General features: G+C 42.0%; 1 protein-coding gene across 2 annotated transcripts; it reads left to right on the top strand.

Moving 5' to 3' along the window:
* Positions 1 to 2,508: 2,508 nt before the first annotated feature.
* Positions 2,509 to 13,580, top strand: DERL2 (derlin 2; the record flags this gene model as incomplete). Of its 2 annotated transcripts, none has more annotated exons than XM_079726271.1 (7): positions 2,509 to 2,601; positions 3,467 to 3,529; positions 5,654 to 5,727; positions 6,842 to 6,935; positions 7,867 to 8,062; positions 8,329 to 8,419; positions 13,065 to 13,580. In XM_079726271.1, 7 exons carry the CDS (start codon positions 2,509 to 2,511, stop codon positions 13,168 to 13,170), a joined length of 717 nt encoding a protein of 238 aa, XP_079582397.1. In that variant the 3' UTR covers positions 13,171 to 13,580. The 2 variants fall into 2 exon arrangements, with proteins under 2 accessions (XP_079582397.1, XP_079582396.1); XM_079726270.1 differs by having other exon boundaries at positions 3,464 to 3,529.
* Between the last annotated feature and the right edge of the window lie 384 nt (positions 13,581 to 13,964).

Below are 13,964 nucleotides of genomic sequence, written 5' to 3'. Positions count from 1 at the left end.
TCAAGGGTCAGCTGTATAGTCTTTAAAAATACAGTTTTCTTTATGTATGGTTTGCTTTACATTATGTTTGCAATCACTTCATGTTATTACACTTCACTGTTATTTTACTTCATTGGTTCTTTTTTTATTTTTCTTTTTTTCTTTTTTCTTGCACTGGGTCTTCATTGCTGCGTGCGTGGCTTTCTCTAGTTGCAGTGAGCAGGGGCTTCTCTTCGTTGACGTGCACAGGTTTCTCAGTGAAGTGGCTTCTCTTGTTGTGGAGCTCGGGCTCTAGGCACGTGGGCTTCAGTAGTTGTGGCTCACAGGCTCTAGAGCGCAGGCTCAGTAGTTGTGGTGCACGGGCTTAGCTGCTCTGCGGCATGTGGGATCTTCCCGGAGCAGGGATTGAAGCTGTGTCCCTTGCATTGGCAGGTGGATTCTTAACCACTGCGCCTCCAGGGAAGCCCCACTTCATTGGTTCTAACTGAAGTATTCCATTAATTTTACCATATGTGTATACCGTACTTCATGTGTCCACTGTCCATAGTTGCTGGGCCACAGAGTTTACTCATACATAATTTCACTAAATACTGCTAAAATGTTCTCCAGAACACTAGGGGTGGGAGTACAGCTAGGCTTGTTTACCCTCCCATTTGCAGTGTATGAGAATTTCTTTCTCATGTCTTTGCCTTCACTTGATATTACTCAAAATTCTTATTTTTGCCAATCTTGTAAAATTGTTTTACAGTGTTGCTTTTTGAAAACCAAAACCATCTAACCCCCACACAGGCTGGACACTGAGGACTGCAACTACCGACAGTCTCCTTGCCTCCCCAAACAGCTTACTGTTTACATTAGCATGACTCTCCTATTCTAGGAGACCAGAGTAATATTTTCATTGTCCAAACGGCTTGATTGTTCATTATGAGCCCCCGGAAAGACTGATCAACTCTGAAATGCTAAGCACCAACAATCTGTACAGCAAGATTCTCTGAAACCCTTGCCTCAGCTGTTTCTACCAACGCTGGACTGCTTTTCTTGAGCTCTACCCAATCCTAATCAAGCCTCCAAATTGAAAAATCCACCTTAAACCAAATCTGCAATTCTCAAAAAACTCCAATCTTGCCTGTCATCCCTACAAGACACTGCCAAAGCTCTGTCAAGGTGTTTTGCTTACCAGGGTAAGCAAAACATTCAGCACTGTTTTATCAATAGGCTGTGAGGGTGATGTTTGGGGTGCAGGTAAAAATATTTTAATGTGCGTTTCTCCAACTGCCAGTAAAGTTGAGCATCACTTGAAACGTATTAACTCTTCAGGTTTCTCCTTCTGTAAATTACCCATTCATATCCTTTTTAAAAACCACTCTCTCCAGCCTTTTACTTAATTCCTTCCTTATATACTACCAGACGAGGCCACTCCCTGTTCCAACACCCTTTAGTACTTCCTTATAACCCACCGAATAAAGTATAATATTCTTAACTTTGCCTGCCATGATCTGACTACTCTTTGTTCCAACCAAACCAAGCTATGGCCTTTCCCTGTGATGTCTTTCCCTCAAGAGAAGAAGCCTGGCCAAATATCTTCCAAGGGTCAGTTTAAATACACTTCCCTGGGGACCCACTCCCTCCTCTGAATTCCCATCAGGACCTCTCTTCGGGCACTGGCCAAGTCCTACCTTAGGATATTATTATCACGGGCCTATCTTCTCCGCAAGCCTTAGATTTCCTGAGGAAGGATGAGTACTGTTTCAATAGATACTTATAGGTAAAAGGCGAAAGGTGCCCAGGACACCTCAGCGAGTAGAGTAGCTGGAACTCCAGAAACCACGGGGCAGGAACCACTTCCGGCCTGAGGACTGGCTCCCGGCAGGCCCCGCGCCTCCGCTGCATGCCGGAACCTTAAGGGTAGAGGTTCGCGGCCCACCGGAGACGCTGCTCCATCTGGCCGCTCCAGCGCCCGGCGATGAGGCCTCAGCCAGTGCCACCCCTTCTCGCTCCTCTTCAGTGAAAATGCAGCCCCGTGGCACTTACCCAAACGACCATGAGAGTGACGAATTCGACCAAACACCGGCTTCCCGCCACCTCCTTTAAACCACCGCCTGCTGCCAGAGATAGGCGGCGCCGCTGACTCCCCCAAATTCCGACCGCTAGCTGCCTTAGAACGAGGGCAAGATGCCACCGCGCTCCTGATTGGCTGGCTGTCCGGGGGCAACCTATATTGGTGACGGAAAGGGGACGAGCGGGAAAGCTAGCTGTGGCCTGCGGGGATTGGCGGAAGGAAGCGGTACTCACTCTCTTTCCCGCGACGTAGGTGGGTGGAGAAGCGAGGCTGGGCCGCCGCGGAGACGCAACTCGTAATTGGCGGGTGTGCTTTCATTCGGACTCTAGCGATTGGTGGTTGACCAACTGAGCAGCGCTGATTGGGCAGCAGCGTAAAGGGGGGCCCCGCCCTGATCCCGCCCCGCCGCTGGGACAGACTGGCGGAAGGGGAAGTTGGGGGCGGGGGGGGGGCCGGTGGCGGCGGGGAAGATGGCGTACCAGAGCCTCAGGTTGGAGTACCTGCAGATCCCCCCGGTCAGCCGCGCCTACACCACCGCCTGCGTCCTCACCACCGCCGCTGTGGTGAGCAGCTGCAGCGACAGCTTCTCATTATCCGTGCTGGATATAACCGGGTCCTTGGGAAACTGGGGTTTGGGCCTCCGGGAAGCTCAGAGGGGTTGGTCTCAAGGGTGGCTGGAGGCGTACAGGGTTCACTTTGGGGTTCGGAGTGGCCCCGTTAGTGCTTATCCGGTGACCCTAGAAGGGAGAGCTGCTCCAAGAGGGCTGGGGGATTAGGACTGCGGGTCAGTTTCTGAGAAATAAAGGCAGGATCTGTACCAAGTCAGGGCTGCGGGAGCCGCCCACCCAGGAAACGTGTCTGAGAACTGCGGTGGCCAAATGATAATGTAGTGACTAGTGGAAGGAGGGTCTGCTTACTGGAGAAACGTAGATATTGAGGATAGAAAGCTGGAAGTTGTCGAGCGGGAAAGTCTTGAAATACAGAGAGTCTGTAATAGAGGTTGGCTGGAAGCACCCAGCCCTCACGGTGGCAGGGTATTAAGTCTCGGTTCTTTTGAGTGAATTCTGTTGCTTCACACAGCTGTTTCAGGTGGTGTCCATGTGTTGGACAGATTCGTAGCAGCTGCTCTTACCTGCCCTGTATCTAAGATATCACCACCTGCCTTCCATACCTTCACATTACCCTCAACTATTGAAACATCAAACAGACTTTTACTTTGTGTTAGGTATTGGGGAATACAAAGAATTGTATCAATTCTACACAATTCTTTACCAACCTTTTCCTCCAGCCTAAGAAGAAAGCCTTAAATGATTGAGCCTAAGTGACCGAGAGTGGGAAATTGCTGGCCCTATTAATCTTTTGTTGTAAATGATGATATTTTGTTTCTTGATTGACTTGCTTGAAGAAATTCTTTTTCTATTTCAGCAGTTGGAATTGATCACACCTTTTCAGTTGTACTTCAATCCCGAATTAATCTTTAAACACTTTCAAGTAAGTGGTCCATCACAACCGCCATTAATGCCTCAGTTTTTAAACTTGTTTTTCTTACATTTTAGTAGCTAATCCTGTCATATACTGTCTCAAAGAATTCAGTGGGAATACTTGATTATAAGGCTTATGGAGGTGGGGGGCGGGTACAAAGCAGTGATTCTTGCAGCCTGGAACTTTTAAGAGATTCTCAAGCTCCTCATCATGTACCAAATCAGAATCACCAAGGGTAGGAATTAAGAATCTGTATTTTATTTTTAAAGTTCCCTTCATGGTTTTGATTTGATGTGTCCAGTTCCTGTATTTAAGAATCACTGGTTCAAAGTTAATGTTATAGATTGAGAGGAGACTGATCAGCTGGCTGTCCAGGGAGAGTCTCACAGGATGCCCTTATTTTGTGCATTCACCACCATGTACCACACCTACCACCTTGGTGTTACTGCTATAGTCCTGTTCAGAAACTCAGTTCAGTTAGTGTTCTGATCCATCTTCCAGGGATCACATCATCCTAACGGAACTCCAGAAGACTGACATCTAAGACAACATGCCAGTGTATTAGATTACAGTGAGAGATGGTCCTTTCCAGTAATTTGAGTGCTAAAAGAGAGATTTGTTTTCCTGTTCTAGAATGATCGTATAGGCTATAGTTGGAGTAAGAGAGAGACCCCAAAACCAGTAATTCTGTCTCTACACCTGCTGTTGCCTCTGTCCCAAATGTGTTTCATTCACTGTATACCCACTGAACTCCAGCTTGTCTTTCAAGATGCAGCTTTTGTGTAGCCTTCTCAGATTCATCCTCCCTTGTGTCCTTAGGGTAACTGTAAATACTTTTTTTATATCTCTCATCTCATACTTGCACTTATTTATATGCTTGTCTCCTCACTAGGTTGAGGACTCTAAAATCCTGGATGCAGTTAGTATGTAGTAAACAATCCTGAAGTGTTTCAACTTTAATAGTTACCAATTCTTAAGAATTAAATGATGCATAAAGCAGACCTGTGGACCCTTATCACTGCCTTCTTCCTCCTCCACTCATATGGCTTCGCCAGGAGCTATAGTCCATCCAAACAAACGAGACTTGATTTTGCTTGGGGTTAAACTCTTGTTTTTTTGTTTTTTGGGGGGGCTTTTTGGCCACCCATGTGGCATGCGGGACCTTAGTTCCCCAACTAGGGAATCAAACCCGCATCCTCTACAGTAGAAGCATGGAGTCTTAACCACTGGACCACCGAGGAAGCCCCTGAGGTTAAACTCTTGACACCAGTATCTGCAGTTGGAATTAGGATTTCTAAGTTTGAGTTCAGTCTCCCTATACACGCTGTGTGTCCTTGGGCAGGCCATTTTAAAATCAGGTCTCTTACTTTCCTCATATGTGAAATGGGGATGGTAGTGCCAACCTGCTCATCTCACAGGATAATTAAGATCACATGAGAGAACAGAACAGTTTAAAACACTTTAAATGTTAAAGTGTTCTATCATTGTGAGTAGTTGTTTCTATTGCAGGTGTGCGTGGTTTGGGTGGGTAAGAGTATATCAGGGTTTGAAAATGAGTGTGTATCTACCAATTAGACTCTAATTGTTAAAGCCTTAGGTCTTTACTTATAGGGAGTTGACTCTTTGTTCAGACTAGAACTTGAGCATTTGCTTTAGAGTTACTCTTCACTCTGGATGTTTCTGATGACTAATATAGAAACATTTCTTAGCAACTGATATTAGATCCAGCAATTTTCCTTTCATATCTTGAGACTATTCATTAGATTGTGATACTACATATATGAAAGCACTGTTTCCTATTCTGCAAATTAACCTAGTCTTTCCATCAAACTTGTCCCATAATTTGCCTGACCATATGGTATGGGTTTAAAAAAAAAAAAAAAGACTCACAATTTCAAGTTTTCTGTCCTACTATCCTTAGAAATTTCCTGGGGCAAGTGATATCTTTCACTGAAGCAGCACAAACATTCAGTGTCAGGTTGTGTGCCTCACTTTTGAGTTCAGACATAGTATCACCTATTCATGGCCTTCCAACCCTTGTAGTCATAGGATATCTCCTTCGTCTTAATATAAAAATGTTTCCTGGTATATTTTACTTAATCTATCTTTCTCTTGATTTTTTTCTTTTAACAGGTATGGAGGCTAATCACCAATTTCTTATTTTTTGGGCCAGTTGGATTCAATTTTTTATTTAACATGATTTTTCTGTATCCTTTACTAAGTGGGGTTAGCATAAAAACTTTAGGTTTACTTAGGAAATACAATATTAAGTTTGAAACTATTAATCCTGTTACTTTTGTTACCATCTTAGCTGTAACTTCTGGCTACTGGCTCAGTGATACACAGAATAGTTGGTCAGTTAGTAATGTTTTGAGGGTGTTTATAGGTCACTGTTTATTCAAATGGGAGGTATTTAACCATAAATTGTTTACATTTCTGCCCATAAGCCACTTACAAATCTGATCAAGGGAGAGCAGAAGTGATTTAATTGAGGCGTACTTACAAAATAACACCGGCGGGCCCCAAGTGATAAAACACAACCTGGGGGATGGAGAGCTTGAGATCTCCTTGGATCTTGGTTGCTGGTTCTACTGGTTGGAAAGACAGTGCCGTGTCTCCTGGGCTCGCCGTGTTCCAGTTTGTTGAAAGAGAGGAAGAGTTGTGCTCTGATCAGATGGTAATTGGGGCCATTGAGCAGGGCATTTCTCCTGCACCCCGACCCTCTGGATTAAGAGGGGAGTTACAGCTCAGCTCATCTGCAGTAAACAGAGGGCCTTTTAGGGGTGACAGGATCCCTGCCCTAGGATGGATTCCTGTATCTTCTGTATGGTGTATCATTCTGGTAAGTTTCTAATAATTAAATTTTTTCATTGTAATGCCTCCTTATTGACTGAGGTATAGCAATGCTTAACTCCCTGGCCTGAAAAAGCAGATTTTTACATGAAGCTTCTTGATGGGGATTTCCTCCAAATTAGGTTGTGAAAAAGCAAGGATGGTGTAGATTATGGTGTGGCTGAACATGGGGAAGACAGTACAAATTTGAAAAGGTGTAGTAGGTGACGGGAAGCATGTTTATGTGGTGTCTGGCTTAGTTCCCCAGTCAGGAACAGTTTTTGTAAAACATGGAGCCGGTCTTCGCTTCACCTTGCCTAAAATGCCTGGTAAAAGAGAAGCAGCCATACTACCACTCATAAATATTCTTATAGAAACAAAGGCTGACTTCTTACACATAAAGTGAAGTCCAAGTGTACTTCAGTGTTACATTAAATTTTACTTTCTTCATATTTGTGTGCTTAATGTTTTCTTAACTTGGAACTTAAGATATCGTTACTGTCGAATGCTAGAAGAAGGCTCTTTCCGAGGTCGGACAGCAGACTTTGTATTTATGTTCCTTTTTGGTGGATTCTTAATGACTGTATCCTTCAACAAATAGAACAAATACAGGAAAATACTAAAGAACTCCCTCTCCCTTCCTAAAGCTTTTCATCTGTCTCCCAAAATTCACTAGATACTCGGAATGAACAATAAAAGTAGACCTCCCAGATATTAGCTTCAGGCTCCTATTTATTTTACAACGTACTTTATGTGACAGCTTTTCTAAGCCTAGAGGTTGGACAGGATGCTTTTCTACTGTGAGCAAGTCAGAGGAACTTTTAACCCAGGTGGGTTACTATTAAGTATCTTAGAAGTATTCTTGTTGTTGGGTGTACTTTACTTTTAAACTAAGTTGGTAAGACGTTTATTTGGTCAACATCAAAACTTTTTTTAAATTTTTATTGGAGTATAGTTGCTTTACAATGTTGTGTTAGTTTCTGTTGTACAGCAAAGTGAATCAGCTATATGTATACATATAGCCCCTCTTTTTTGGATTTCCTTCCCGTTTTTTAGGTCACCACAGAGCATTGAGTAGAGTTCCCTGTGCTATACAGTAGTTTCTTATTAGTTAAATAAATTCCTTCTTTGAAAAAAGAATTGTCAACTGAGTACCAGACTTGAATGTAGCCCTGTCTGACAAGATGGTTTTGCTCCAGCTGGCTTGATACACATTTGTAAAGGTCCTCATGGTAATTACTGACCAAGGAATTAACACATACTCCAAAGAGGCAAGGACTTCATGAAAGCAGAATATGAATTTGAATTAGCAACACTTCAGATGATGTCGCCTAAGCAGGTTTTTGCCTCATGGCTCTGGGTAATTATTTTCAGGCTTTTTTTTTTTTCTTAAAGATGTAACTACTGCTCGCCTTTCCTAATTCAAATTCGTGTTAGAACACAACCCTTAGTTCTATGGCCCAGTCTTCCCCATGATACTTAATGTTGCTGTTTTCCTTAATGCGAACTGCTAGCTTTTTGGTTTGTTTGTGAGCTTAGTTTTCTTGGGCCAGGCCTTTACAATAATGCTTGTCTACGTGTGGAGCCGAAGGAACCCGTATGTCCGCATGAACTTCTTCGGCCTTCTCAATTTCCAGGCCCCCTTTCTACCCTGGGTGCTCATGGGCTTTTCCTTGTTGTTGGGGAACTCAATCATTGTGGACCTCTTGGGTAAGATTCTTAGCACTACTTTTCCTATTATTTTACTTGCAAACTTATTTTGTCACTATTTTTCATGTTAATTCTGCCTGGCCTTTGTATACAGCTATTATAGGATTATCTGATAGTTGTAAGCTCAAAGACTACAATATTCGTTTTCAAGATGTTAATACGTATATTGACATTTCTTCCTAAAGAGAAGAAATGTTTGTTGGTAGAGCCTCCTGCAATCAAATTTCTAATCCTCTCCCTCATCCTTTATTTCTGGTTGACTCTAGGTATTGCAGTTGGACACATATATTTTTTCTTGGAAGATGTATTTCCCAATCAACCTGGTGGAATAAGAATTTTGAAAACACCATCTATTCTGTGAGTATTTAACACCAGGTTACATGTTCCTTGAAGATAAACCGGGGCTCCTAGCACACATCGTTCAGGCCAGTAAATATTTGGAGATTGAGCAAGCTGGCTGCCGTTAAGGAGCAATTGGATTGGGTAGGAACAGACCATGCCAGAGTTGTGGCAGGAGGCTCAAGGTGTCCTGAGGGTGATGTGGTAATTGCTGTCCCAGCTGACCACCAGCACCTCCTGTCCCAGGGAGGAGCCTACTGGTTTCATGAAGGATGCTGTCTGAGTTTAGAGAGGTGAAGTAGCAAAATGTGCAAAACTGACTAGAGGTAGGTTTCTAAAGGTGGAATGTCTGGTCTTCCAAACAGGTGATAGAGATAAGCAGTGAAGTAGAGTGGAAATAGCTCTGGGCTAGAAACCAGGTATAGGCTGTTTGTTCTGCCAACCAGCCATGTGATTTTAAGCAAGTCCCTTCTGCTTTTTCACATCTCAGTTTCCTGAGGGTAGAGCTTTGATTTATAGGACCTCCTTCTATGCCAGAATTTTGTGTCCTTGGGATGTACTGCATTAAAAAGGGTTCACTTGAGGAATAAAGTGTGAGTTTTTATTATTAAATGTTGATTGTAGAATAAGCAAAAGCAAGAAAGTAAAATCCTCCATAATCCCACCATTTAGATATTACAGTGGCTACCACTGTTAACTTTTTGATATGTATTCATGAGCCTTTTACTACCTGTGTACTCTTTAAAAAACGCTATTTCATAAGCTTCCTTCTAATGTAATATATCATAACCATTTTTCCATCATAAATGTCCGACAGAATTGTAACAGCTGCATGATACCCCGATATGAATGGAGCTCGATTTACGAATCTCTTATCGATGGACACTGATGTCCTTCTTGCTCTTCCTTCCATGACTGGAGTGGTGAACATTCCTGTAGCTACACATCCATGTAGCATGTGTAGCAGCACATCCTTTGCACACATCCATGATTATTTTCAAAGGATAAATCCCTACAAGTAGAATAGCTGTTCAGTTTATTGCCAAACCGCCATGCAGAATGGATATTCAGGTTTACATTTCCACCAGCAACGTATAAGTGTCCATTTCCCCACATCTTCATCAAATGTGGGAGAGCCCCATGACCCCCTTTAATGTGCACTTTCTGTAAACAAGCACAGTCTTTTACATAGTCAAAATCTGGAAATAAACATTAATTCTCAGACCCAATTCCACTTTTGGCAGTTGTCCTCAAAATATTCTTTATAGCAGAAGAATGCGGTTCAGATTCAGGTGTTTCGCTTCGTTACCATGTCTCTATAGTCTCCTTCAGTGTGGAGCAGCTCCTCAGCTTTACCTTGTCTTTCGTGACATTGATGTTTTTGAAGATTATAACCCCATTTGGTAGAATGTCTCTCAATTTGGGTTTGTCTGATGTTCCTTCACATTTAGGTTCAGGTTTTGCATCTGTGGCAGGAATATCAGATAAGTGATACTGTGTTCTTCTGATTGCAGCCTATTGGCACAGGACTTCAATTGGTTGAATTTGCCAAAGTGGTGGTAATCACTTAGATTACTTAAGGTATCTGCAGGGCTTCTCCACTGCAAAGTTACTTTTTTTCCCCTTTGTAATTAAGTGTTTTGTGGGGAGGTACTTTGAGACTACGTAAACATCCTTTTTCTTATCAAATTTCAATTCATTTATATCTGCAAGAATCCATGGTTTCATGTTTTATTCATGGATTATAATCCCTTATTATTGTTGTTTATTTTGATACTTATATTGTCCCAGATTTGGCCAAGGGGAACCTCCTTAAACTGGCTTTGAAGTACTTTTCAACATGCTCCCATCTTTTTGTTTTGTTTTGTTTTAAACCAATTTATTACTTTCTGGCCTAGCAAGATATCCCAGGCTCATCTTGTGCTCTTCTTGACCGAGTTGTAGAATCAACTATTTCTTCAAGGAGCCCTAGTTCCTTTTTAGTAGAGAATGGTATTTAGAAGCCAAGGTCTGGGCGGCAGATGTGCTTATTGCTTTTGGAGTATTACTACTCCCGAGTCCTCTCAGTGAACAGAGCAAGGGAATTATATACATATGCATATGAGTGTATATACATGTATGTTTTCAGATCTATGTATTTTTAAAACATGGGTATATGCGGATACTCGCAGTTCTGGTACAACTCCACGTGATTCATTCAATTTTTTTTCCTTTCTATATTTTTCCTCCAATATTTTATTATGAAAATTTCCAAACTTACAGAAAAGTGGAAAAAATTATACAGTCACATTTACCTAGCACATAGATTCTACAATTAACAGTTTACTATTCTTGCTTTTTGTACATCTATCTATCCCTCCATCCATCTTTCCATTCCAGTATACTTAATTCTCTAAATATTTTAGAACGTATATCACTAACTAGAGTTCTTTTTTTAATTAATTAATTTATTTATTTATTTGGTTGCACCAGGTCTTAGTTGCAGCAGACGGGCTCCTTAGTTGTGGCATGCGAACTCTTAGTTGCAGCATGCATGTGGGATCTAGTTCCCTGACCAAGGCTCAAACCCGAGCTGCTTGCATTGGGAGTGCGGAGTCTTAACCACTGTGCCACCAGGGAAGTTCCTAACTAGAGTTCTTTGTTTATGTACAACAAAATACACAAATCGCAAGGGTTTCAACTAATGGGTTTTCATAAACGCACATACCTATGTAACCCAAACTCCTATCAAGATAAAATTACCATTACCCAGAAAATTCTCTCAAGCCCGTTTCCTGTCAACCCTGCCCCCTTCCCCCAAGAAACAATCGCTCTGCTGATTTTGTCCCTCCACAGATTAGTTTTGCATGTTCTACAGCTTCATGAGTGGAATCATGTAGTATGTATATACTCCATTGTATAAGGGCTCTTTCATTCAACATAATGTTTTTGAAACTCACATTGTTTTTCTTGTAACAGTAATTTGTTCCCTTTTTTGCTGAGTAGTATTCTATCTTATGACAATCCACCCCTTTCCATATTTCCCCATCCTCACTGACAGTGAGAAACCCGATTCCTGTTATCATTAATGTTTTTACTTATTTAATTAATACCCCCATATGTAGCCAGTCTCTCATCACTGTGTCCCCCTGTTCCATGTGGATGCCTTGCTCACCCTGCCCTGCCTCAGACTCCCTGTGTCAGGCTGCCCTCTTATGGGGGTGCCCTCCTTACCCATCTCAGGCTCTTGACACCCTGCAGCAGGCCAGCTCCATGTGTGCATGCCCCAGTTGGGCTCTTGACTCCCTATGCAAGGCTGCTCCCCTAACCCCCATCCTGCTCTGGGCCACCATGGCTCCACCCCTCCCCACCCCCATCCCCCCGCATGGACACCTGCTTTGTTCTGCCTGACCTAATGTTTGGGAAGTAGATGGTGGGGGGGGGTGTCTCAGTTTTTAACATGCTTTCCTTTAATTCTTGTGAGAGCAAACATTTTCATGTTTTTTAACCATGTGGATTTCCTTTTTGAATTGCTTGTTCAGCTCTTTATTTTTCTTTTAGTGCCTGTTTATTGTTAATTTGTAAGAATTAAAGGAGCTCATATTGAAATATAGACGCTTTTTCTGACCCCAGTATAAAACAGGAGTTTTCAGATAATCTAATTTCATCCACTGTGGGCAAGTACAATTAAAAACGTGAATGCAAATAGAGGATATGCTTCTTTAATGGTTACTTCTTTAAGGGAATTTTGGATGACCATATAGTAGTATTTTAAAAGTCTTTTGGACATTTGCTATCCCTTCTTATGCTCCGTGTGATTTTTCTTGGAATAACTTGTTCGTTTTTTTTTTTAAGTTTAATTACAATAAAGTATACATAAAATTTGTCATCTTACACATTTTGAGTGTACTGTTCAGTGGCATTAAGTACATTCACATTGTGCTTCTATCACCACCTTCCATCCATAGAACTCTTCATATTACAAAAGTGAAACTCTGTATCCATTAAACATTAACTCCCCATTCCTTCTTTCCCTTAAGTCCTTGACAACCACCATTCTACTTTCTATCTCCATGAACTTGACAACTCTAGGTAGCTCATATAATTGGAAACGTACAGTACTTGTCCTTTTCTGACTGGCTGATTTCACTTAGCACAGTGTCTTCAAGCTTCATCCATGTTGTAGCATGTGTCAGAATTTCCTTTCTTTTTAAGACTGAATAATATTCCATTGTATGTATATACCATTTTGTTTGTCTATTCATCTGTCAGTGGATGTTGGGTGATACCTTGGTTGTGGGGAGACATTCATGATAGATTTAGGGAAAGGTTACAAAACAGAAGTAGTGTCTAACTTTTGTAAAATTACATATATAAAAGTTCTGGAGGAATATTGAAAGTGTCAGTACCTCTGGGGATTTAGGATGTTTTGCTCGTATATGTTTCCTGTTTTCTCTACAATTACATGTATTGCTTTTGTAGTAAAAATTAGTAAAGGAGGTAAAAGTTAATGTAAATGTGAAATAATTATGAATCCCTTCAAAATATGGTAACTGTTTCACTGGCAGGCAGACGTAGTGCTTGTCCATTGGTGGAAACCCCATGGGATCTTTTTGATCTTGGAGTAGTATTTAGGACCTAAGATGACTCTGGGACTAAATTATATCTGTTGGCTGTCTTTTAGGAAGGCTATTTTTGATACACCAGATGAAGATCCAAATTACAATCCACTACCTGAAGAGCGGCCAGGAGGCTTTGCCTGGGGTGAGGGCCAGCGCCTCGGTGGCTAAAGTGGCAGTGCCAATAACGAGACCCAGCTGGGAAGGACTCAGTGACATACCCATTGGGATTCTTTTATCCTTTGTGTTGCAAAAGTATGGACACTTTTGACAGCTTGACAAGATTTTGACTCCAGAAGCACTTTATGAAATGACACACTGATTAATCCAGAAGACATTTCCAGCAGTTTGCCAGTGGTTCCTCACTACACTGGTTCTGAAAGTGTAATCTCTTGGAGCCAAAAAAACTGGAGAAGCAAATACCCTGCTGCCTCTAAGGAACAAGTACCTGAGTACTTGAGTTCTGTGGTGACGGGCAGAGTTTTTCCTCTTCCTCCTCCTCTTTGATAGACGAGGCCATGGTGTAAATGGAAGTTTCAGAGAGGACAAAATAAAACTGAATTCCATCTCTCTCTCGCTGAATTAAAGCTTTTGTGTGTGATCTTTTACATTATCACCATGTCTTCTAGCTCTCCTGCATAGGTCTGCACTCAGAGCAGTTTACGTGCCCGCTCTTTCTGTGTCTTCACGGCTTTCGACTGGATTTCATTTCAAGATTGGAAATACGTGGCTGAGACACCATGGCTGCGTACACAACTTACTAACCCAGAATGCCAGCTCCAGTGGGAAGATTTGTTTCTGTTGTCCAGATAGTTTGTTCTCCGTTTGGGTTTTACAAAACTTCAAGTTGTCAGACAGCGTGGTGGAGAAAAAGGGTAGGGTGGATCTAGTAGCAGCAGGAATTCTGTTGTAGCAGAGTCAAGTAGGCGCGAAGCTAATGTACCGTCTCATTTATTTACTCTGCA

The sequence above is a fragment of the Hyperoodon ampullatus genome (genome assembly GCF_949752795.1).
Source record: "Hyperoodon ampullatus genome assembly, chromosome: 19".
Classification (NCBI taxonomy): Eukaryota; Metazoa; Chordata; class Mammalia; order Artiodactyla; family Ziphiidae; genus Hyperoodon; species Hyperoodon ampullatus.
The sequence above is the reverse complement of the archived record's forward strand: the minus strand, read 5'-3'. Positions and strand labels throughout refer to the sequence as shown.